The sequence below is a fragment of the Pseudophryne corroboree genome, chromosome 10 (assembly GCF_028390025.1).
Source record: "Pseudophryne corroboree isolate aPseCor3 chromosome 10, aPseCor3.hap2, whole genome shotgun sequence".
Taxonomy (NCBI): domain Eukaryota; kingdom Metazoa; phylum Chordata; class Amphibia; order Anura; family Myobatrachidae; genus Pseudophryne; species Pseudophryne corroboree.
Window position 1 is genome coordinate 300880310 of NC_086453.1, and position 26027 is coordinate 300906336.

The 26027-nt window shown below is 47.0% G+C and overlaps 1 protein-coding gene across 5 annotated transcripts in view; it reads left to right on the top strand.

Moving 5' to 3' along the window:
- Nucleotides 1-26027, top strand: part of CHD5 (chromodomain helicase DNA binding protein 5) — a 477691-nt gene that overhangs the window by 212599 nt on the left and 239065 nt on the right. For all 5 annotated transcript variants that reach the window (XM_063943432.1, XM_063943431.1, XM_063943430.1 and 2 more), the window contains 3 exons: nucleotides 9047-9229; nucleotides 12657-12775; nucleotides 22825-23063. In XM_063943432.1, coding sequence (XP_063799502.1) covers nucleotides 9047-9229; nucleotides 12657-12775; nucleotides 22825-23063 — 541 coding nt within the window. The remainder of the gene's footprint in view (nucleotides 1-9046; nucleotides 9230-12656; nucleotides 12776-22824; nucleotides 23064-26027) is intronic.

A 26027-nucleotide genomic window follows, 5' to 3' on the forward strand; every position in this document is an offset into this window, starting at 1 on the left:
CAAGCTGGAATTCGAGATGTCTCCCCCCAGCCGTTTCCTAAAATATGCCTTGCTGACAACTCCCTCAGGCAGGGAGGCTGTGCTAGAGGCAATTAATAAGCGGTATTCCCAGCAGGTAATACTCAAGGTGCCCCTACTTCAACAAGGACGGGGTTACTATTCCACACGGGTTGGGGTACCGAAACCGCATGGTTCGGTGTGACCCATTTTATATTTAAAATCCTTGAACACAAAAATTCAAGTTCAAGATGGTATCGCTCAGGGCGGTTATTCCAAGCCTGGACGAGGGGGATTACATGGTATCCTGGGACATCAAGGATGCTTACCTGCATGTCCCCATTTACCATCCTCGCCAGGAGTACCTCAGATTTGTGGTACAGGATTACCATTACCAAGTCCAGACACTGCCGTTTGGACTGTACATGGCACCGAGGGTGTTTTATCAAGGTAATGGCCGAAATGTTGATACTCCTTCAAAAAAAGGGAGTTGTAATTATCCCGTACTTGGACAATCTCGTTATAAGGGCGAGGTCCAAGGAGCAGTTGGTAGTCGGGGTAGCACTATTTTGGAAAGTGCTACAACAGCATGGTTGGATTCTAAACAGTCCAAAGTCACAGCTGGTTCCTATGACGCGTCTACTGTTCCTGGGGATGGTTCTGGACATAAACCAGAAATAGTGTTTCTCCCGGAGGAGAAAGCCAAGGAGTTGTCATCTCTAGTCAGAGACCTCCTGAAGCCAAAATAGGTAGCGGTGCATCATTGCACGCGAGTCCTGGGAAAAATGGTAGCTTCCTACGAAGCAATCCCATTAGGCAGGTTCCATACAAGAACTTTTCAGAGGGACCTGTTGGACAAGTGGTCCGGATCGCATCTTCCGATGCATAGGCTGATAACCCTGTCTCCAAGGACCAGGGTATCTCTACTGTGGTGGCTGCAGAGTGCCCATCTTCAAGAGGGCCGCAGGTTCGGCATACAGGACTAGGTCCTAGTGACCATGGATTCCAGCCTTTGAGGCTGGGAGGCAGTCACACAGGGAAGAAATTTCCAGGGACTTTGGTCAAGTCAGGTTATTTCCCTACACATAAATATTCTGGACCTGAGGGCCATTTACAATGCCCTGAGGCCGGCAAGGCCTCTGCTTCAAAACCAGCCGGTACTGATCCAATCAGACATTATCACGGCAGTCGCCCATGTAAACCAACAGGGCGGCACAAGAAGCAGGATGGCGATGGCAGAAGCCACAAGGATTCTCCGATAGGCGGAAAATCATGTGTTAGCACTGTCAGCAGTGTTCATTCCCGGAGTGGACAACTGGGAAGCAGATCTTCTCAACAGACACGACCTCCACCCGGGAGAATGGGGACTTCCTCCAGAAGTCTTCCAATAGGATTGTACACCATTGGGAAAGGCCACAGGTGGACATGATGGCGTCCCGCCTCAACAAAAAGCTATAAAAGATATTGCACCGGGTCAAGGAACCCTCAGGCGATAGCTATGGACGCTCTGGTAACACCGTGGGTGTACCAGTCGGTTTATGTGTTCTCCCCTCTGCCTCTCATACCAAAGGTACTGAGAATAATAAGAAGGCGAGGAGTAAGAACGATACTCGTGGATGGCCAAGAAGAGCTTGGTACCCAGAACTTCAAGAATTTATATCAGAGGACCCATGGCCTCTGCCACTCAGACAGGACCTGCGGCAGCAGGGGCCCTGTCTGTTCCAAGACTTACCGCGGCTGCGTTTGTCGGCATGGCGGTTGAACGCCGGATCCTGAAGGAAAAGGGCATTCCGGAGGAAGTCAGTCCTACGCTTACTAAAGCCAGGAAAGAGGTTACAGCAACTCATTATCACCGCATATGGCGAAAATATGTTGCATGGTGTGAGGCCGAAAGGGCCCCAACAGAGGAATTTCAACTAGGTCGATTTCTGCATTTCCTGCAAGCAGGAGTGACTATGGGCCTTAAATTGGGTTCCATTAAGGTACAGATCTCGGCTCTGTCGATTTTCTTTCAAAAAGAACTAGCTTCAGTACCTGAAGTTCAGACATTTATAAAAGGAGTGCTGCAGAGTCAGCCCCCGTTTGTGCCTCCTGTGGCACCTTGGGATCTCAACGTGGTGTTGAGTTTCTTAAAATCACATTGGTTTGAACCACTAAAAACCGTGGATCTGAAATATCTCACGTGGAAGGTGGTTATGTTATTGGCCTTGGCTTCTGCCAGGCGAGTATCAAAGTTGGCGGCTTTGTCTTGTAAAAGCCCTTATTTGATTTTCCATATGGATAGGGCAGAATTGAGGACTCGTCCCCAGTTTCTCCCAAAGGTGGTGTCAGCGTTTCACCTGAACCAGCCTATTGTGGTGCCTAGGCTACTAGGGACTTGGAGGACTCCAAGTTGCTAGACGTTGTCAGGGCACTGAAAATATATGTTTCCAGAACGGCTAGAGTCAGAAAATCTGACTCGCTGTTTATCCTATATGCACCTAACAAGCTGGGTGCTCCTGCTTCTAAGCAGACTATTGCTCGTTGGATTTGTAGTACAATTCAGCTTGCACATACTGTGGCAGGCCTGCCACAGCCAAAATCTGTCAATGCCCATTCCACAAGGAAGGTGGGCTCATCTTGGGCGGCTGCCCGAGAGGTCTCGGCTTTACAACTTTGCCGAGCAGCTACTTGGTCAGGGGCAAACACGTTTGCAAAATTCTACAAATTTGATACCCTGGCTGAGGAGGACCTGGAGTTCTCTCATTCAGTGCTGCAGAGTCATCCGCACTCTCCCGCCCGTTTGGGAGCTTTGGTATAATCCCCATGGTCCTTACGGAGTTCCCAGCATCCACTAGGACGTTAGAGAAAATAAGAATTTACTCACCGGTAATTCTATTTCTCGTAGTCCGTAGTGGATGCTGGGCGCCCATCCCAAGTGCGGTTTATCTGCAATACTTGTACATAGTTATTGTTAACTAAATCGGGTTATTGTTGAGCCATCTGTTGAGAGGCTCTATTGTTTCATACTGTTAACTGTGTTTCATATCACGAGTTGTACGGTGTGATTGGTGTGGCTGGTATGAGTCTTACCCGGGATTCAAAATCCTTCCTTATTGTGTACGCTCGTCCGGGCACAGTACCTAACTGAGGCTTGGAGGAGGGTCATAGTGGGAGGAGCCAGTGCACACCAGGTAGTCTAAGATCTTTCTAGAGTGCCCAGCCTCCTTCGGAGCCCGCTATTCCCCATGGTCCTTACGGAGTTCCCAGCATCCACTACGGACTACGAGAAATAGAATTACCGGTGAGTAAATTCTTATTTTTTTGCAGCAGAGCTATAAGTCCCGGCAAGCCTCCTCCGCAAGCTGGTACTTGAAGAACCACAAGTACCAGCATGCTGGGAAAAACGGGCCCGCTGGTACCTGTAGTTCTACTGCAAAAAAAATACCCAAATAAAAACAGTACATGCACACCGTGATTGTATAACTTTATTACATACATGCCGACACACACATACTTACCTATGTTGACACGATGTTCGGTCCACTTCTCCAAGTAGAATCCACGGTGTACCTGAAAATAAAATTATACTCACCAAAATCCAGTGTAGCTCCGTCCTCTTCTGTTTTGTAATCCACGTACTTGCCAAAAAAACAAACCGCAGTACCCGGACCACGCACTGAAAGGGGTCCCATGTTTACACATGGGACCCCTTTCCCCAAATGCTGAGACCCCCCGTGACTCCTGTCACAGAGGGTCCCTTCAGCCAATCAGGGAGCGCCACGTCGTGGCACTCTCCTGATTGGCTGTGCGCGTCTGAGCTGTCAGACGGCACATCGCACAGCCGCTCCATTATCTTTAATGGTGGGAACTTTGCGGTCAGCGGTGAGGTCACTCGCGGTCAGCGGCTGCACACCTGCGGCATCCCCAGCACTCCTTACCCTATATGCCAGTGCCCAGCTGGCGCCAAGTTACACCCACTCATCTGTGAGTGCCGATGGAGGCTAGGATGCAAACGACTTTGAGTCGGCCATAGTTTCTCAAAGATGACAAGGCGTGGCTACGGGGCGTGTGCAGTGTGAAAGATCAAAAGATTTGTTTGCAGAGCGGAGTAGCGTGCAACTCTAAACCAGGACCGCCATGTTCCTGCATTCAGGATCCTCCCTAATAAATGTGATGGTTGAGCTGGATCCATAGCCCAGGTAATGCACCGCAGGTGACTATACCAAAGGCAGACAGAAATCTTCCATGTGTATGCAGCTTAAACCAGCGTGCCATGCCCTAACAGCCTCTGATGACAGGGAATGCTGGGACTTATAGTTTCATCACAACTGGAGGGCATCAGGTTGCCTAGCCTTGATTTAGCCAGTAAATAGCTGGTTCCCCTGCATAGATTATTTGGCGGTAGTGGGTTAGCAGATGCAGGGACTATGGGGGTGATTCAGATCTGATCGCTCCCGTGCGTTTTGGGCGATCAGATCCTAACTGCGCATGCGTATGCACCGCAATGCGCTCGCGCGTAGAATAGCAACAATGGGCATCGCTGATCAGCGACAGGATGGTGCCAAAAATCCGATGCACGGGCATTCGCAAGGTGATTGACAGGAGGAAGCCGTTTGTGGGTGGTAACTGACTGTTTACTTGGAGTGTCTGGAAAAACGCAGGCGTGTCCAAGCGTTTTCAGGGAGGGTGTCTGATGTCAGCTCCGGCCCCGATCAGCCTGTTCCCTTCGCACTGTAGGAGTAAGTCCTGGGCTGCGCAGAGACTGCACACACTGGATTTTTGTAGCTCGGCTACCTGTGCGAACGCACACTTGCACGGCGAATTTACACTCCCCCTGTAGGTGGCGACTATCTGATCGCAGGACAGCAAAAAACGCAGCCCAGCGGTCAGATCTGAATTAGGCCCAAGAAGTGATGAGAGTGCATAGAAATGAAGAGTTCTGGACAGCTTCAAGCATTGTGATCTCTAGTACAGGGGCGCTAGACATTTATGAAGCTTGTAGTCTGCATTTTAAGTTTCAAGAGCAATTCAAAACATAAAAATGACATTACTTCATTCTAGACGCTGACCTTTTCCCTATGTGCTTTGCTGTTAGGTCCTTTGTTGCGGAGATGTTTGTTCTTGACATGAAATTATTCTTAATACCTGTAATTTGTGGCTGTGATGGACTCATCTTTAGGGGGTAATTCAGACCTGATCGCTGTTGTGCGAATACAAAAGGCGCCGATTATCGATTGACTGCGCATGCGTACGGATCATAGTGCGCATGCGAGAGGACACACTGCGAAAAAATCAAGCAACTTTTTTGATTACTAGGCGTACACAAGTTGATTGTCAGGAAGAGGCCGTTTGGGTGCGGTAACTGGACGTTTTCTGGGAGTGTCAGGAAAAACGCAGGCGTGCCCAAGTGTTTTCAGGGAGGGTGTGTGACGTCAGCTCCGGCCCGATCAGCCTGTTCTCATCGCACTTTAGGAATAGGTCCTGGGCTAGGCACATACTGCACAGACTGGAAAATCGATCAGCTGACTGGCGTTCGCAGAGATTTTTGCAAGGCGTACGCAGACTTGCGCGGGGCGGATTTTCACTCAGTCTGGGCGGTAACAATCCGTTTGCAAACCTCTGCAAATTCGCAGAGGAGCGATCAGGTCAGGTCTGAATTAGGCCCTTAATCAGACCTGATCCAATACTCACGTTGGAATGTGCAGACAGAGGCCCTGATTCAGCTTGAGTTGTAGTTTTGCGAAAAATTGCAAACCCACAGCTCTTTTCTTCATCATGCTGGGGGCCGCCCCTCAAGTCGGGTCCTGCCCCTCCCGCCTGCCCCTTCTAAAGAGAACGCAGTTTAAAACCCCATGCATGCGCCTGTGTACATACGTACGCGCATGCGCTGATGTGCAGACATGGCTTCATAGTGATTTTTGTAGATCAGCATGTGAAGCTGAATTGTACCCAGAGTTGAGAATTGTGCATGTCCTACCTAGCTGAACTCTAAATCACAATGTTAGAGAAAAGCTGGCCAGTATTGGTGGGCTATGTGCAATAGCAGCCCGGATTTTCCTGCAGAAACTAAATCAAATGCATTTATAGACTTGTGTCGTAGCAAGGTTTGCCCAGGAGCAAATGTGCACCCTAAAGGCCCTAATCCAGTGACGGAGGCTCATGCTTTCGCAGCTGCGATCCCGTACTCAGGGAATGTGCGATAATATGCTAATGCTGTAGCAGCCAGAAATTGTATTGAGACGCCCCCCGCAGCTGTCCGCAACTGCGTACGCAGATGCTCAGCAGCGGATGCAGATCATGAAAACATCAACTACACGAGTGAGTCTGTGGTCACTCAGAATGAAGGACTGATTTGATGCTGGGTCCAGTTTATCTGCGTACGGGATCACACTGTCAGTCTGAGACACACCCTGAAAACGGTTGCTATGTGTCTGCGATTTTGCTGCCGATCCCAGTTACCTCTCACAAAACGTCCGCTTCCTGTCGGTCAATGCGAGTGACTACGGTAAGGGACTTTGGTGATTGCACAGAACGATCACAACACATGTGCGGTTACTATGGGGGTAATTCCAAGTTGATCGCAGCAGGAAATTTTTGAGCAGTTGGGCAAAACCATGTGCACTGCAGGGGAGGCAGATATAACACGTGCAGAGAGAGTTAGATTTGGGTGTGGTGAGTTCTATCTGCAATCTAAATTGCAGTGTAAAAATAAAGCAGCCAGTATTTACGCTGCACAGAAACAAAATAACCCACCCAAATCTAACTCTCTCTGCACATGTTAAATCTGCCTCCCCTGCAGTGCACATGGTTTTGCCCAACTGCTCAAAAATTTCCTGCTGCGATCAACTTGGAATTACCCCCTATAGCCGATAGGCATTTAACCACATAAATATTGGCATAGTGTACAAATCTGAATCAGGCCTTAATGAGGCGAATCATAGCAAGGCTCTCAAACAGGCACTCATTAGGTGTGTTTAACCACGCTGCTACTAAAAATAGGGGTTAGTCAGACCCCCTAAAATAACAAAAAAAAACCACAACATTATGTAGCAGCGCTCTTCACAGATTTAAGATAATTACAAACAATCACTTAAAGCTTAAATTAAATAAAAGACATTTAATATATAAAAAAGAAAAAGTAAAAAAATCTAAAAAATAAAACTAATTAAAAATGCAATAATAGCAGGTGATCATGTGTCATTAATATGAGCAGATACCTCAGCCATTAGTATGTTCATATATATTGATAGTCTGTTTGGTATCTTGGTATATGCCTGTTCCTATAACACTTCCGGAGCCAAATAAGCATTGGTAGGTGGAGTTGCAGTAAATGTGTATTCCAGATACGTGCTGTGTAGTGTTGGAACCAAGGACATTTTTACATGGATATGAAAGATCTTTCTCTTACTCCACAGTCAAGTACTGCTGGTTTCACTACCACCTGGTCAGAATGGCTCAGATTTAAGACATCTTCCATATATAAAACCCATATGTCTCTAGTTTAACCTTTAAGTCCTGAATACACGATGACGATCCCCTCCCTTTCTTTCTTTCCACTTGTCCCTTTTATTTCTGCTTTCCCTTTTCTTTGTTTCTTCCTACATCTGCTGTTTTCTGATTATCGTGTCATTTACATGTTTTGTTAATTGATATTTGAAAGGAATACCCATGTGCCACTAGGATTGTTTTATTAATATCTTTATTTGTTTGGTGGTACGCCTTTCTTGCAGCCTATATGACCTGCCTTTGTAATCATTTCTTTGTAAGCATTTGCATGGTGTATATCCTGTTTTTTTACAACATCCTTTATATAACAAACAGAGATTGTGGGGAAAAAAAAGAAAAGAAAGGCAAATTAAGTGGACAGCGCACATTAATGATGGACTGTGCTTGTAGGTTACGTATGTAAGGCTGATCAGTAGAGAGCTACAATAATCACATCATCGCAGCATTGCCTCATGCTGTGCAATATAGGTATGGCCACCAGAAACCCATAGTTGGCAACCATCAATGTTCCTGATCCGATGAAAATCCTTTTGCCATTCAGTTGTGGGATTGTGATAGCTGCCACCATATCATGGAACTTTTCAATGGCTGCCCAGAGTGAAACTAGTGTGTCCGCATTAGAAACCCATAGTGCTTGTGCACCACTATACCATCAGTGGTAAAACCATCCACTGGTTGCCATGCCGTGGCTTTATGCCATGGCAAGGTATATTATGATTGCATCAATACCGCCGCTGTTTCATAGCCCCCTTCCGATTCCCATCCTTAGTACAGTGCCACGGTCTGCTGCATTGGTGGCGAGGTGCAGGGCCTTGATGATGCGATTCAACGCACAATGTGCCATCATGCTCCTGGATGCCCCACCAGGTAAGTGGTGAGGTTCTGCCAGGCTATTCTGCTCTCCCGGGGCACATTGTGGGAGAGTAGGCATGGATGCTTTAACATCTGTTAATCATTGATGTTCTTTATCCCATGAGATTTGTTTCTTATACTTGCTTATGTTCCTGCCTGCATTATTGCTTTCTGCTCCTTGCTTTTGTTAGCAGCGGAGAAGGGAAATTGTGTTGCTATTTACATAGTACATTGTAATAAGAGGCAACCAAGATTATTCATATGTGTTCCTCAAAAGGCCCTCACTCATTATCAGCCTGTTTTTCACCATGTTCTTACAGGATGATCAAAGATAGGTGTTGCCTTCCTTAATAGCCCATCTAGAAACATATTTGTAAATCTTCATATATCATTACAGAGCTTGAAATACAATATCTGACATTCTATTTCCATGTTGCTAAGGATCTGAGTACAAGCTATTGTTCTCTGTTACCAGTCGTTTGTGGTCAAAATACTCTCTCTATGCCTGAAACCAATGGAATCATTATTGCACATATTTGCAGATGCAGTCAGGAGATCACTGCAACATTGTTCCTGGATTCATTAACCTAGTCACTGTCATACTGTATGCTCTATGTACAGGTCACCTCGATCTACTTCCTGTATGGCCAGGTATGGTAGGTTCCCCCTGACCTGAGCACCGGTCTTACTCCTTACCTTTGTGTTCTAGGGAAGTGATGAGGATATGTCCGATAACGAGGATGAGATGGAAGCTGAGAAGTCGGAGAGTGAAGGAAGCGACTATGCTCCCAATAAGAAAAAGAAGAAAAAACTTAAGGAGAAAAAAGAGAAAAAAACTAAACGGAAAAAGAAAGATGATGACGAGGAGGACAATGATGACGGATGTGTGAAGGTAACGCAGAGTGTATGAGATGATAAGGGGGACAACATGTACAATGCAGTGGGAATACAGGTGTTTGTTTGGTAGGATGATGACATGCAGTACACCTGGTAACCTGACCACATACAGGAAGCTAAGGATGGGACACAATAACCAGGCCATCAGGTGTAGTAGAACCTTCACAGGAGCTAGGTAAGCTCCTGCAGCCTGAATATTTATATGCATTCAGCTATTGATACTGGTCTGCGTATAATACAAAGGTAAAGTTAGGAATTAGGATGACCGTACTCCTGTATTACACATTGGAATGTACGTTAATGCACACTGATCTGGTGAGACAAGCTCCTGGCTTGGCAACACGCCATTTGGGCTTTATGAGTTTCCTACATTAAGTTTAGGTTTGTCATTTGCAGATTCTTGTCAGATGTTTATACAATATAGAGATAGTTTACCTCTCCCACCCTCTTTTTCCATCAAGGTAGAATAACTGATTATTTTCAGGCTTTGGGAAATGAAATTTGCTAGCGCTGATCTCCCAGCTACAGACAACGTTGGGGTGTAAAGTGGGCAGAAATGTTCTCTTATAACTTAAACTGCCTTAGATTATGGAAACACGTGAGAGAATACCAGTGTTGTTAGCTGACTGCTGTGCAAGCTTTGTATTTTTTCTGTACTACCAAAGTTCACCTGTTGGGGGCGCCTATGCTCCATTACACCTTCAAGGCTAAAGACTTGCCTGTATGTGCAGTGAGAGTCTCCCAAAGCTTCATACTGTGACAAATTTACACATTCTGCTCCTCACGACTTTGAGAGCAGGAGCTTTCAGCCTACAGATTGCTCTACTCCTTGGATCTGGCCCATGGGTGCTCTGTGACTAGCAGGCATCGTCAGTGGCAGCATGGCAGAGTCAGTCGGAAGAGGGTGGATTCCAGGTGAGGAGTCATCTGCAGCAGAGAGGCAGGAGCGGGTCACAGACAGCCAGTGAATGGAGACACAGAGTGAGGTCAGAGGGGCAGGTGGGCAATACAGAGGGGGACAGCCTGAGATCAGTAGCACATGCAAAGAATGTAGGCAGGAGTGAGCCTCAGTGAGGGCTGTAGACATGGAAGGTATGTACAGGTCACAAAGTCAGCGGAAAGTAGCTGAGGTTAGTCTCTTCTTTGGCATTATCCCAGGATACTAGAAATTCTGAGGCCGCTGAGCTCCAAAATTCTCTAATATCAGTCGTGAAGGTAGAGTACAATTAGTGACATTGGGGGGGGGGGGCTAATGTGTTGTGGATTACGGGATATAGCCCCCTTAAACCTACTGTATGTTCCTGTCAATAACTTGCCTGAATGAACAAAGGCTCAATAACAGGGGGTTCACTTATCATAGGATACAATGTGAGAAGCAACGATTTGCAGTTATGTTCACTGATATATCCATTCACTTTACATTATCAAGGAACTCACCAGGAAAAATATGAATGTCAGCAAATTCAGGTAAACCTTGTGTGCTTAATTGGGTTTGGAGGCCATCACTCTGTATGTAATATAATATTAATTGAGTTTAACTGGCCGTGATACCACAACGCACGCCTAATATCTGATTCCCTATAATAAAGAGAACACAATAATTAACAGTGTGTTCTATAGAGTATCCATGAACACAGGTACCCCATCCAGTAGCACTGATCTGTATAGCGTCTGTGCAATAAAGGAGCCGCAGGCCACAACTCACATAACTATATAGTATTGATTGAGTTTTTCAGACCTGGATACCCCAGCACACATTAAGATGTGACTCTCCCTTCAGGTGCATTATTATATAACTATTACTCTCTATTGCCGTCGTATATGTTATTTGCCCAGTGCACCATCTAATACATTCTGTTTGGATATCAATATAAGACACAGTTTTTGTGCGCCAGCACATGACAACCCTTTGTTCTCTTTTGTTTTCAATGCCGTATATTGGTTGTCAAATAGTCCCGATTTGGATTAAGGGGGTCATTCCGACCTTATTGCACGCTGCCGTTTTTCGCAGTGCAGCGATCAGGTCACTACCGCACATGCATATGCACTGCAATGCGCAGGCGCGTCGTACGGGTACAAAGCGGATCGGTGCTGAGCGATGGATTTAACGAAGAATCCATTCACACAGCCGATCGCAAGGAGATTGACAGGAAGAAGGCGTTTGTGGGTGGCAACTAACCGTTTTTTGGGAGTGTTTTGGAAAAACGCAGTAGTGTCCAAGCGTTTGCAGGGCGGGTGTCTGACGTCAATTCCGGGATCGGACAGGCTGAAGTGATCGCAGCGGCTGAGTAAGTCCTGAGCTACTCCGAAATTGCACAAACTATTTTTGTACCGCTCGGCTGCACATTCGATCGCACCCTTGCACAGCAAATATACACTCCCCGGTGGGCGGCGACTATGCGTTTGCACGGCTGCAAAAAGTAGCTAGCGAGCGATCAACTTGGAATGACCCCCTAAATTCATTATACATACAAGGTTTGACTAGAACTATTAGCATTAATATGATGAAGGAACCAGCCACACAGAGTAATGCAGCAACGGCTGCCAGGCTGTCTCTCTGGTGCTGACTTTGAGTCGGACGCAACTGCGCAGGTCTGTGCGGCAACTGCAGTTTGCTTACTAGCTTATGCCAATGTGAGAATCCGCCTGTGTGTGCTGAACATCCGAACGACTGCATGCTGAATGCTGCCCTGCCTGCTGTTTTTCTGTCTGAGCCACAACCCTCATCAGTGTCAAAGCAGGCACATCCGCGCGATCGTCACCCTATTACCACCCGGAAATGCCAAGTTCACAGAAAAGGTGGTCCGCCTTTGCAATCTCTGTCTGTGGTATTACACCTGAACCGGATCATGCGCAGCCACATTTCATTCTGCATCGTGTGCAAGTCTGCCAGCACTTCCACTTGTGTCCTACTCACAATCAGACCCTCCGTGTCTACTGTTAGAGAAGCTCCCTCCGCCGAACATGACGGCTTGCCGCTGAGGAGTGAGAGAGAGCATGGCGGACTTGCTAATCTCAGTATAAAGACGACAGCTACTCCATGTAGATTATTCAATTTAGTGAGACACAGTCGTTCATTTAGATTCATGTCAAGTACTGACTGTGTGTGCCGGTCAGCGTCACAGGCAGAAGCATGCATGTATTTTAAGAGCTTAGATATAATTCTGTTCTTTAAGGATTTGTGTTAAAAATCACCTCATGGTCAGCTCGGTGAGTTCTCATCCTTGAGGGAATGGCTCAGAAACTGTCCAGCGTCCAACCCAGTTGGTTGGCAAGATAGCCTGATATGTACCTTTCTGTTATGCTAATACATATAAGAGATGCTTCAGTTCACACACAGGTATTGGCAGCTTACTGGTAAGCAGTTGGCTCTCTGCCCGCTGTAATCATGTATTATATTTGTAATGCCATTCTTTCTAAAGGAGCCCAAGAGCTCGTCGCAGCTGATGGAGGAGTGGGGTCTGGACAATGTGGATTACGCCTTTTCGGAAGAAGATTATCACACACTGACTAATTACAAGGCCTTCAGTCAGTTCCTCAGGTAAATCACTGAGGATTGATCCCCTAATCCGCGTGGAGTATTTATGCACACAGGATACTGCTATGTGCTGCGGAAATGCTAAATCTGTTGTTTGTGCATGCTAATCTTACACACACAACAACAACACCACACAACACAGACACCACACACTGCTCGACACGTTCACAGTTACCACAAAGCACACGCAAATAACACACACACAGCACGCTTGGTATCCAACACAAACCTATAAGCTGCACCACACACATATGACACACACCCCATACAACATGCACAAATGACACTTAACAAACCCACACAGAAATTAATTTTCTAGTCTTCCTGGTTACTGCTGACATTTCCCATGTTGATGCCACTGGCATTAGTATGCAAATGAGAGGGAATTGGTTTCGCAAGCATTGTGGGAAGATACAATGAAAGATGGGTGCTTTGTGCTTTGTAAACGTTTCCTATAATCATACCTTACTAAAGGTGCATACACAGTGGGCGTTTTTGCCCAGCGTGTATGCACAGCGATGATCGCTGACATCGCTGGGCTGAAAATCGCTCAGTGCATACACACTGAGCAATTTCCCCCCCTGCCCAGCGATGTCAGTGGGGGGTGAATGGCTTTCCATAGCTTTCCGTGCTATGGAAAGCCGTTCACCCCGCCATTCATCTGCTGGTAATACCAGAAGATGAACGGCTGCCACCGACGATGAAGCGGGGGTGCACATCAGCGCTCATCGCTGGGGCGTACACACTGGGCGGTTTTGAGCTGAAAGCAGCTCAAAACACCAGAAGTGAGCTGCTTTCCGCTCAAAATCTCCCAGTGTGTATGGGCCTTTACTATAAGTGACGGAGACGTCGACTATTCCTCATGTTATGTTAGGCAATCAGTGTTTTAGCATGTAACAAGTCAGGCTTGCTTATTGGTGACCTGCTTGACCACAGCTTGTTCAGGTAAAGATGGCGACTTCCATCAGAGGGGTAATTTTACTAAGATGGGAGTTCTGTTTAAGATGGGGTGTTGCCCATAGCAACCAAACAGATTCCAGGTATTATTTTCTAGAAAGTACTACATAAATGAGAAGTTGAATCTGATTGGTTGCTTAGGGCAACATCCCATCTTAAATAGAAATCCCATCTTAGTAAATTTACCTCAGAGAGTCTTGTTTAGTACAGGGAGATTGCAACCTCTCCATCACAGGAATCCTTAATCCATTTTGTACCATGTGCTTAAGTCTCACACACGTAAATCCATGTGTCATAATTATACTTATTCCTTTTACACTGCTTACAGAAGGAAATAGGTTCAGTATGGCTATAATTATGCCCAATGTCCCTACATAATGGATATTCCATTAGTACACTGAAAATCGCTCATTATCCAGAACAGTTTGTGGTTTGCAAACCAGCTTTCTCCCCATTTATAAAAGAAATACCTCGTTTAATGGATTATTCTCTTTTTCTGTAGGGTAGATAAATGCTATGTGATTATACTAAAAGATGAATCGCTGTATGAGGCTTAAAGGAGACACACATCTTATTCATAATAGGGTTTTCTCTTACGTCCTAGAGGATGCTGGGGACTCCGTAAGGACCATGGGGTATAGACGGGCTCCGCAGGAGACATGGGCACCTAAAAGAACTTTCTAGTATGGTGTGCACTGGCTCCTCCCTCTATGCCCCTCCTCCAGACCTCAGTTAGATCTTGTGCCCAGAGGAGATAGGGTGCATTACAGGGAGCTCTCCTGAGTTTTCTGTGAAAAGAATTTTGTTAGGTTTTTTTAATTTCAGGGAGCTCTGCTGGCAACAGACTCCCTGCATCGTGGGACTGAGGGGAGAGAAGCAGACCTACTTCTTAAGAGTTTAAGGGCTCTGCTTCTTAGGCTACTGGACACCATTAGCTCCAGAGGGAGTCGGAACACAGGTCTCACCCTGGGGTTCGTCCCGGAGCCGCGCCGCCATCCTCCTCACAGATGCCGGAAAAAAGAAGCCGGGTGAGTATGTCAGACATAAGAAGACATCAGGCGGCAGAAGACTTCAGATCTTGCTGCGCGCCATTGCTCCCACATTTACACACACACATGGCATTGATGGGTGCAGGGCGCAGGGGGGCGCCCTGGGCAGCAATAAACCTCATTTTAGGCAAAAAAGTATGTAGTTAGGCTGCGGAGGCAGTAAGCTACGGATCCCCGCCATTTTTTTCGAATTCACGAGCGGGACCGAAGCCCGCCGCGCGAGGGGGCGGAGCTTGATCCCTCAGCACTAACCAGCGCCATTTTCTCCATAGAGGCTGCAGAGAACGCTGGCTCCCCGGACTCTCCCCTGCTGAGCATCAGAGGGCTGAAAAAAAGAGAGGGGGGCACATAATTAAGGCGCAGTGAGTGGGGAAATCTATATACATTTATATATATTAAAGCGCTATCTGGGTTTTTTCTTTCTTCCTGGGTCAGTTGGCGCTGGTGTGTGCTGGCATACTCTCTCTCTGTCTCCCCAAAGGGCCTTCTTTAGGGAATTGTCCCCTTATAGTTATATCCCAGTGTGTGTGGGGTGTCGGTACGTGTGTCGGCATGTCTGAAACGGAAGGCTTATCTAAAGAGGAGGTGGAACAGATGAGTGGTGTGTCTCAGTCGGCGGTGCCGACTCAGGATTGGATGGATATGTGGCATATGCTAGTGTAGCTTCACTGCATAAAAGACTGGACAAAGCAGAGTCCATTGCGTCGGTAGGTAATCAATCTACGGATTATACCGACTCACAGGACCCGTCGGGGTCTCAGAAACGTCCCTTCTCAAAAATAAGGGACACAGATACCGACACGGACTCTGATTCCAGTGTCGACTATGATGAAGCAAGATTGCACTCCAGGGTGACAAAAAGTATTCAGTGCATGATTATTGCAATAAAAGATGTGTTACATATCACTGATGAGCCCTCGGTGCCCGACATGAGGATACACATGTTTACGGGAAATAAACAGGTTATAAACTTTCCTCCTTCCCATGAAATAAATGAGTTATGTGAAAAAGCTTGGGAAACTCCAGATAAGAAACTGCAGATTCCCAAAAGGGTTTTTATGGCGTACCCTTTCCCTACACAGGACAGGGTACGTTGGGAATCCTCTCCCACAGTGGACAAAGCCTTAACACGCCTTTCCAAGAAGGTGGCGCTACCGTCCCCTGACACAGCGGCCCTCAAGGATCCTGCGGACCGCAGGCAAGAGACTACACTAAAGTCTATCTACACTCATACTGGTACTTTGCTTAGACCGGCAATTGCGTCGGCATGGGTATATAGTGCAGTAGCAGCTTGTACGGATACACTGTCAGCTGACCTTGATACCCTAGATAGGGATACAATTTTGTTAACATTAGCTCATATTAAGGACGCAGTCTTATATATGAGGGACGCTCAAAGAGACATTGGTTTACTGGGTTCAAGAGCCAATGCTATGGCTATTTCGGCAAGAAGACCCTTATGGATCCGCCAATGGACGGGGGATGCAGACTCAAAAAGGCATATGGAGGTTTTACCTTACACGGGTGATGTATTGTTTGGGGACGGCCTCGCGGACCTGATCTCTACAGCTACCGCGGGTAAGTCGACCCTTTTACCTTTTGTTCCCCAACAGCAAAAGAAACCCCCACAATATCAGATGCAGTCCTTTCGTCGCATAGATCCAGAAGAGGTCGGGGCTCCTCTTTCCTCGCCAGGGGTAAGGGTAGAGGCAAGAGGACACCTGCTGCGGCTGGTTCCCAAGAGCAGAAGTCCTCCCCGGCTTCCGCTAAGTCTACCGCATGACGCTGGGGCTCCCCTGCGGGAGTCCGCACAGGTGGGGGCACGCCTTCGACTATTCAGCCAAGTCTGGGTTCAGTCAGACGTGGACCCTTGGGTGATAGAAATAGTCTCCCAGGGCTACAAGCTGGAATTTGAAGAGGTGCCCCCACGCCGATTTTTCAAGTTGGCCTTACCAGCTTCTACCCCAGAGCGGGAAGTAGTGCTAGCTGCAATTCAAATGCTGTGTCAACAGCGAGTGATTATCAGGGTTCCCCTGAGCCAACAGGGAAAAGGGATTATTCAACCCTATTTGTGGTTCCGAAGCCGGATGGTTCGGTAAGGCCCATTTTAAACCTAAAATCCCTGAACCTGTACCTGAAAAGATTCAAATTCAAGATAGAATCGCTCCGAGCGGTGATAGCCTGCCTGGAAGGGGGGGATTTTATGGTGTCACTGGACATAAAGGATGCTTACCTTCATGTCCCCATATGTCCCTCTCATCAGGAGTACCTGAGATTCGCGGTACAGGATTGTCATTATCAGTTTCAGACGTTGCCGTTTGGGCTGTCCACGGCCCCGAGGATTTTCACCAAGATAATGGCGGAAATGATGGTGATCCTGCGCAAGCGAGGAGTCACAATTATCCCATACTTGGACGATCTCCTGATAAAAGCGAGATCAAGAGAGCAATTACAGGAGAACGTGTCACTCTCTCAGAGAGTGCTTCAACAACATGGGTGGATTCTCAATCTACCAAAGTCACAGTTGGTTCCGACAACTCGACTACCGTTCCTAGGCATGATACTGGACACGGAACAAAAGAAAGTTTTCCTCCCGTTGGAAAAAGTCCAGGACCTCCAGAACATGGTCCGAGAACTACTAAAGCCGAAAAGAGTGTCAGCTCATCAATGCACTCGGGTTCTGGGGAAAATGGTGGCAACTTACGAGGCCATTCCCTTCGGCAGGTTCCATGCAAGGACGTTTCAATGGGATCTTCTGGACAAATGGTCCGGGTCCCATCTACAATTACATCAAAAAATAACACTGTCCCCTAGGGCCAGGGTGTCTCTTCTATGGTGGCTACAAAGTGGTCACCTTCTAGAGGGTCGCAGGTTCGGCATTCAGGACTGGATCCTGGTAACCACGGACGCGAGTCTCCGAGGATGGGGAGCAGTCACCCAAGGAAGAAATTTTCAGGGACTATGGTCAGACCAGGAGTCCTGTCTACACATCAACGTGTTGGAGCTAAGGGCCATATACAACGGCCTTCGACAAGCGGAGAATCTTCTTCGCAACCTACCGGTTCTGATTCAATCAGACAATGTCATAGCAGTGGCTCATGTGAACCGCCAAGGCGGGACAAGAAGCAGAGTCGCGATGGCGGAAGCCACCAGGATTCTTCGCTGGGCGGAAAATCACGTAAGCGCTCTGTCAGCTGTCTTCATTCCGGGAATGGACAACTGGGAAGCAGACTTCCTCAGCAGACATGATCTCCATCCAGGAGAGTGGGGACTTCATCAAGAAGTCTTTGCAGAGATAACGGGTCTCTGGGGAGTTCCTCAAATAGACATGATGGCGTCACGCCTCAACAAGTAGCTTTGGAGGTATTGTGCCAGGTCCCGGGACCCTCAGGCAATAGCAGTAGACGCTCTGGTAACGCCATGGGTCTTCCAGTCGGTCTATGTGTTTCCTCCGCTTCCTCTCATCACAAAAGTGTTGAGGATCATAAGACGAAAAAGAGTACATACAATACTCATTGTTCCAGACTGGCCTCGAAGGGCCTGGTACTCATATCTTCAGGAGATGCTCACAGAAGATCCTTGGCCTCTTCCTCTAAGAGAGGACCTGTTACAGCAGGGGCCCTGTCTGTTCCAAGACTTACCGCGGTTACGTTTGACGGCATGGCGGTTGAACGCCGGATCCTAGCGGAGAAGGGTATTCCGGAGGAGGTCATACCTACTCTAATAAAGGCTAGGATGGAGGTGACGCCAAAACATTATCACCGTATCTGGCGGAAATATGTCTCTTGGTGTGAAACCAAGAATGCTCCTACGGAAGATTTCCATCTGGGTCGTTTTCTCCACTTCCTACAGACAGGAGTGGATATGGGCCTAAAGTTAGGCTCTGTTAAAGTACAGATTTCGGCTTTGTCAATATTCTTTCAGAAGGAATTGGCTTTTCTTCCAGAAGTCCAGACTTTTGTAAAAGGAGTACTGCACATCCAGCCTCCTTTTGTGCCCCCAGTGGCACCATGGGACCTGAACGTGGTGTTGCAGTTCCTTTAATCACACTGGTTTGAACCCCTTAAAACGGTGGAGTTAAAATTTCTCACCTGGAAGGTGGTCATGTTGTTAGCCTTGGCATCTGCGAGGCGTGTGTCAGAATTGGCGGCCTTGTTTTACAAGAGCCCTTACTTAATTTTTCATGTGGATAGAGCGGAATTGAGGACTCGTCCTCAATTTTTACCCAAGGTGGTGTCTTCATTTCATATGAACCAACCTATAGTGGTGCCTGTGGCTACGAGTGACTTGGAGGATTCCATGTCCCTGGATGTAGTCAGGGCCTTAAAAATGTATGTAGCCAGGACGGCTAGAATTAGGAAAACAGATGCATTGTTTGTACTGTATGCTGCCAACAAGATTGGCGCGCCTGCTTCGAAGCAGACTATTGCTCGCTGGATCTGTAACACGATTCAGCAGGCTTATGTTACGGCTGGATTGCCGTTACCGCATTCAGTAAACGCCCATTCCACTAGGAAGGTGGGCTCTTCTTGGGCGGCTGCCCGGGGCGTCTCGGCATTACAGCTTTGCCGAGCAGCAACTTGGTCGGGGTCAAACACCTTTGCTAAATTCTACAAGTTTGATACCCTGGCTGATGAGGACCTAGCATTTGCTCAGTCGGTACTTCAGAGTCATCCGCACTCTCCCGCCCGATTGGGAGCTTTGGTATAAACCCCATGGTCCTTACGGAGTCCCCAGCATCCTCTAGGACGTAAGAGAAAATAAGATTTTAAACCTACCGGTAAATCTTTTTCTCCTAGTCCGTAGAGGATGCTGGGCGCCCGTCCCAGTGCGGAAAATCTGCAAGACTTGTATATAGTTATTGCTTACATAAGGGTTATGTTACAGTTAGAATCGGTCTTGGACCGATACTATTGTTTGTTCATACTGTTAACTAGTTAGGTGTATTCCATGATTGGTGTGGGCTGGTATGAATCTTGCCCTTAGATTAACAAAATCCTTTCCTCGTATTGTCCGTCTCCTCTGGGCACAGTTCTCTAACTGAGGTCTGGAGGAGGGGCATAGAGGGAGGAGCCAGTGCACACCATACTAGAAAGTTCTTTTAGGTGCCCATGTCTCCTGCGGAGCCCGTCTATACCCCATGGTCCTTATGGAGTACCCAGCATCCTCTACGGACTAGGAGAAAAAGATTTACCGGTAGGTTTAAAATCTTATTTTTTCTTCTAGATCTTCAATAAGATAAGTTATCCTGCACACAAATGGGTAAATTTACTAAAATGGGAGTTCTATTTAAGATTGGATGTTGCCCGTAGCAACCAATCAGATTCCAGGTATTGGCCCTCATTCCGAGTTGTTCGCTCGCTAGCTGCTTTTAGCAGCCGCCCTCTGGGAGTGTATCTTAGCTTAGCAGAAATGCGAACGAAAGGATGTCAGCGTTGCTACTAAAAAAGATTGTGCAGTTTCTGAGTAGCTCGAGACCTACTCCTAGCTAGCGATCACTACAGACTATTTAGTTCCTGTTTTGACGTCACGAACACGCCCTGCGTTCGGCCAGCCACGTCTGCGTTTTCCCAGGCACGCCCGCGTTTGTATCTGACACGCCTGCGTTTTTACACACACTCCCTGAAAACGGTCAGTTGACACCCAGAAACACCCACTTCCTGTCAATCACTCTGCGGCCAGCAGTGCGACTGAAAAGCGTTGCTAGAGCTTGTGTAAAACTGCATTGGCTTTTGTGAAAGTACATCGCGCGTGCGCATTGAGCCGATTTTTAGCCTGACCGCTGCGCTGCGAACAACGGCAGCTAGCGATCAACTCGGAATGACCCCCATTATCTTCTAGAAGGTGCTAGATAATTGAGAAGTAGAATCTGATTGGTTGCTATGGGCAACATCCCATCTTAAACAGAACTCCCATCTTATTAAATTTACCCCAGAGTGCCTGATATAGAGTGCAGTTACACTACATAAACATGCCTAATTGAAGCACTGCACATGTGTGTGACTTGCACTTGTATTTAGAGTTACACGGACCCTTCATTAGTGTCTCTTTGTGCTTAGAGGGATGTTAATGTCCTGTTGAGTATGGACGTTAAGCACGCCTCGTTTACAGCGTCTTATTTTGTGTTATATAGCTCTTAAAATATATTAGTAACTTAGGAGTCTATGGGGGTCATTCAGAGTTGTTCGCTCTTTGCCCATTTTCGCTATGCTGCGATTTGTTGCAAATTGCGCATGCGCAAGGCACGCAGGGCGCATGGCCTTAGTTATTTAACACAAAACTTAGCAGTTTTGCTGTGGCATCTGTGGCGCTTTTCAGTCGCACTGCTGTTCGGAAAATGATTGACAGGAAAGGGGCGTTTCTGGGCGGCAACTCAGCGTTTTCCCGGCGTTGGCTAAAAAGCGCAGGCGTGTCAGGGAAAAACGCGGGAGTGTCTGGAGAAAAGGGGGAGTAGCTGGCCGAACGCAGGGCGTGTTTGTGACGTCAAACCAGGAACTAAACGGACTGAGCTGATCGCAATCTGTGAGTAGGTCCGGAGCTACTCAGAAACTGCTAAGAATTATTTAGTAGCAATTCTGCTAATTTTTCGTTCGCTATTCTGCTAAGCTAAGATACACTCCCAGAGGGCGGCGGCCTAGCGTGTGCAATGCTGCTGAAAGCAGCTAGCGAGCGAACAACTCAGAATGAGGGCCTATGGGGGTCATTCCGAGTTGTTCGCTCGCAAGCTGCTTTTAGCAGCTTTGTACACGCTAAGCCGCCGCCTACTGGGAGTGAATCTTAGCTTCTTAAAATTGCGAACGAAAGATTCGCAATGTTGCGATAAGACATCTCTGTGCAGTTTCTGAGTAACTCGAAACTTACTCGGCATCTGCGATCAGTTCAGTGCTTGTCGTTCCTGGTTTGACGTCACAAACACACCCAGCGTTCGCCCAGACACTCCTCCGTTTCTCCAGCCACTCCCGCGTTTTTCCCAGAAACGGTAGCGTTTTATCACACACACTCATAAAACGGCCAGTTTCCGCCCAGTAACACCCACTTCCTGTCAATCACAGTACGATCACCAGAACAAAGAAAAAACCGTGAGTAAAATTCCTAACTGCATAGCAAATTTACTTGGCGCAGTCGCAGTGCGAACATTGCGCATGCGCACTAAGCGGAAAATCGCTGCGATGCGAAGAAATTTACAGAGCGAACAACTCGGAATGACCCCCTATGTACTAAGCCTTGGAGAGTGATAAATTGGAGAGAGATAAAGTACCAGCCAATCAGCTCCTAACTGCCATGTTTGAAAAAAAAAATGACAGAAGCTGATACTTTATCTCTCTCCACTTTATCACTCTCCAAGGCTGCCCCAAATTTAGTAAGGAAATGTATCATCTGCACCTACCTAACTTGGATTCAAGTATTGGACCTGACAGTGGGCCGGAGTTTGATGTGGTTGGTATTGCACAGCTGCTGTGTAATATCGTACTGCTAAAATTCAACTGCTGCAGGAGTCGTCTGTAGGAAATAATTTCCTCCTGCCAGCCTCTGCGATCCGAGTGCTGTGTCCGAAGACCCAGCATCGGATCACCATCCCGACCTGCGATGGTCGCAGCACTTGGCCAATCTACGCAAGCCGAGATCTTACTCAGACCGCCTCTGCCAGGTCCAGAAAGACTTGGCTGGACACGCCTACGAAACGGAGGCGACATGGCCCTAGATTTGTTTAATGGTCCCGGTCGCCTCCCCCACCCTGCCTCCAAATGCAGTAGCATGCCAATTATGCTGTGGCTAAGGGTGGACTGTGAGCGACACATAGGACCCAATTACACATGCGCAGACACCCAACCATCAGATTTGCAATGTAAACCATCAGGTACAAATCTGAATCAGGCCCAGTGATGGTTGTTGAATCTTTGCTGTAGATGTATCCATAGGCCAGATTTACGGTTGCATGTGTTTTTTGAGGAATATTTATATTTTCATATAATGTTCATATTTCCTTTTCATACTCGATATCCTGATTCATAGGGGGATGCATATTCACATTTACTTTCCTCATAGGCCTTTAATAGCCAAGAAGAATCCTAAGATCCCGATGTCCAAAATGATGACTGTGCTTGGTGCCAAATGGCGAGAGTTCAGTGCCAACAACCCGCTGAAGGGAAGCTCGGCAGCGGCGGCAGCTGCTGCAGTGGCCGCTGCTGTGGAAACTGTGGCAGTCGCTCCCCCGCTCTTGGTTGCCCCTCTGCCAACACTTCAACCTGCTCCTTTAAGGAAGGCCAAAACCAAGGAAGGGAAAGGTATGTTATGTACATGATGATGGTGAAGACTAAGGTCTAGTGCTAAACTAATAACTAATAAATAAAAATGATCCTATAGATATGCCCTCATACATCTTGCCTCAATATGCCATGCAACAGGAGATGCCCACAGCTATCTGGGCAGCTCTGCTAATGTCGGGCGTCTTTTTTTTGCCAAGAATGCGTCTTGTTCGCATTACTATATCACTATGTGACACGTAGCTTATGCTGATTAAAATGATATGCGGCATGCCTATATTCTGTGTGCGTCTGCATCTGTATTGGCATACGAAATGCTATGATACAGTAATTTCCAGGAAATCACTGTAACGTAGCATTTCGTATGCAGATACAGCTGGACGGCTATTGAGGCTGAAATAGCGATTTTCACAAAACCAGTGAGGGAGAACTGGGGAGGGAGGGGCTTTCTCATGTACTATGGTGGTAATTCCAAATTGATCGCAGCAGGAATTTTGTTAGCAATTGGGCAAAACCATGTGCACTGCAGGGGAGGCAGATTTAACATGTGCAGAGAGAGTTAGATTTGGGTGGGGTGTGTTCAATCTGCAATCTAATTTGCAGTGTAAAAATAAAGCAGCCAGGATTTACCCTGCACAGAAATAAATAACCCACCCAAATCTAACTCTTTCTGCACATGTTATATCTGCCTCCCCTGCAGTGCAAATGGTTTTGCCCAACTGCTAAAAAGATTCCTGCTGCGATCAACTTGGAATTACCCCCTATAGGCAGTGTGTAGTGAAGACCAAACAAGGATCATGCAGACCTGCAAATCAGTGTTGTGGTTGAAGGCACAGCTTTTGCACCTGATCTAGGGAGGTGTCATGCTAGTACACGCTGATGCGTGTAGGGAAATAACCGCAGATGCAGCCTGTGCAGAGGTGAAGCATCTCAGGAATATACTTAAAAGTAGATTTACACAATTTTTTTGTATTTTATTTTGTTTATTGATCTGTACAATTTTCTATTTTGGACTGAGAGTGCCCCATCAGGAATTTTCTTGTGGTTGAAATATTTTCTTCATTTATTCCAATTTGCTGTTACTTCATAACCCGCCATAGTGATTAATGTTATCATACTGTACTTTTCTGACTGCATGGGTTAAAGCACGGCTGGATTGTGCAAATGCAGATATCCTACTGCAGTGATTTTCAACCTTTTTTAACTCGCGGCACACCGAACAATATTTTAAAATTGCCAAGGCACACCATCAGTTCCCCACAGGAAAAAAACAAAAAACACATTGGCCCTCATAGTAAAAAAAAATCCATACATACATTGGCCTACACAGAAAAAAAACAATCACAATGTTCCCCACATAAATCCATAAATCCTTATTCTCCCCACATGAATCCTATTGTTCCCCACAGGAGAAATAAAATAAATATTAGCCCCTACTGGTCAGCTGTCCTCCTCCCTGTCCCTCAGTGGCGGGGGTTGTTCATAGTGGAGTGCTGCGAATACTGAGCAGCGGGTGGTCGGGCAGGTGTGGAAGTGGGTGGCAAGGAAAGCGGTGTATGCAGGCAGGAACTGGAAGATGTGTATGCAGAGGGGTGATCTGGCTGGTGAGACGCGGCGGCGTGACCTATAATATCACACCGCCGCGTCTTCAAGGCATACGTCCCGCCCGGAGCACGACTGATCCTCTAAGAAGAGCCCGGGCCAACAGTTCACTCTGGAGGTGCAGGAAGCTGCTCTGGCTCCACGGCACACCTTGCAACTGGTCGCGGCACACTAGTGTGCCATGGCACACTGGTTGAAAATGCCTGTCCTACTGCAAGGATCCTTGTTAGCAATAGTCTGGAGGGAAGAGGGGCTTACATACCACCCCCTTCTCCCCACCAGTCAGTACCTGTATATTCAGAATGAGGAGTCCTGTGATGGTACACTCTTCCAATTGTTGCAGATTCCAGAGTCAAGTGCTCTATATATGGATCATTCCTTCATGGTATAAAATATGTCACTCATCGCATACATCAGTATATAGACTTCTAAGCATAACTACGAGAAATGCAAGAAGAATTTCAGGACTAGATTTAGGGGGTCATTCCGAGTTGATCGCTCGCTAGCTATTTTTAGCAGCCGTGCAAACGCTAAGCCGCCTCCCACTGGGAGTGTATTTTAGCTTAGCAGAAGTGCGAACGAAAGGATCGCAGAGCGGATACAAAATAAATTTGTGCAGTTGCAGAGTAGCTCCAGACCTACTCAGCGCTTGCAATCACTTCAGACCATTCATTTCCGGATTTGACGTCACAAACACGCCCTGCGTTCGGCCAGCCACGCCTGCGTTTTTCGAACACGGTCAGTTGACACCCAGAAACGCCCTCTTTCTGTCAATCACTCTGCGGCCAGCAGTGCGACTGAAAAGCTTTGCTAGACCTTGTGTAAAAATACATCGGCCGTTGTGAAAGTACGACGCGCGTGCGCACTGCGCCGCATACGCATGTGCAGAAGTGTCGGTTTTTACTTTAATCGCAGCGCAGCGAACATTTTTAGCTAGCAATCAACTCAGAATGACCCCCTTAGTGGCTAATACAATTAGGTGCGAGGTGCAGAATGTGCAAATTCATTTTGCAATCCAATTAGAAACTCGCATTGTACCAGGCAGAGCAATCTTTCATTTTTCCGTTCGTACCTAACTGAGGGTGAGAGATGGTAGGGAAAATCCTTATTTTAAGGTTAAAATGTCAGGACACTGTGCAGAACCCCTTGGACTACCCCCAATAACTAATTAGGCAATTGGAAGTTTCCAATATTAATAGTCCATTAATTAAATGTAATTTTTTTTGAGGGTTTAAAAAAAATGGCCTTAAATTACTCCAAAATCAACTTTTTCGTTGCTTTATGCACCCCAAATGTAATTATATTATTTATGCCCGCTAACAGCATTATGTTATGATTCTGCAAATGAAAAGGTCACTATTTGGGGGTCCAGGAATGTCGCCC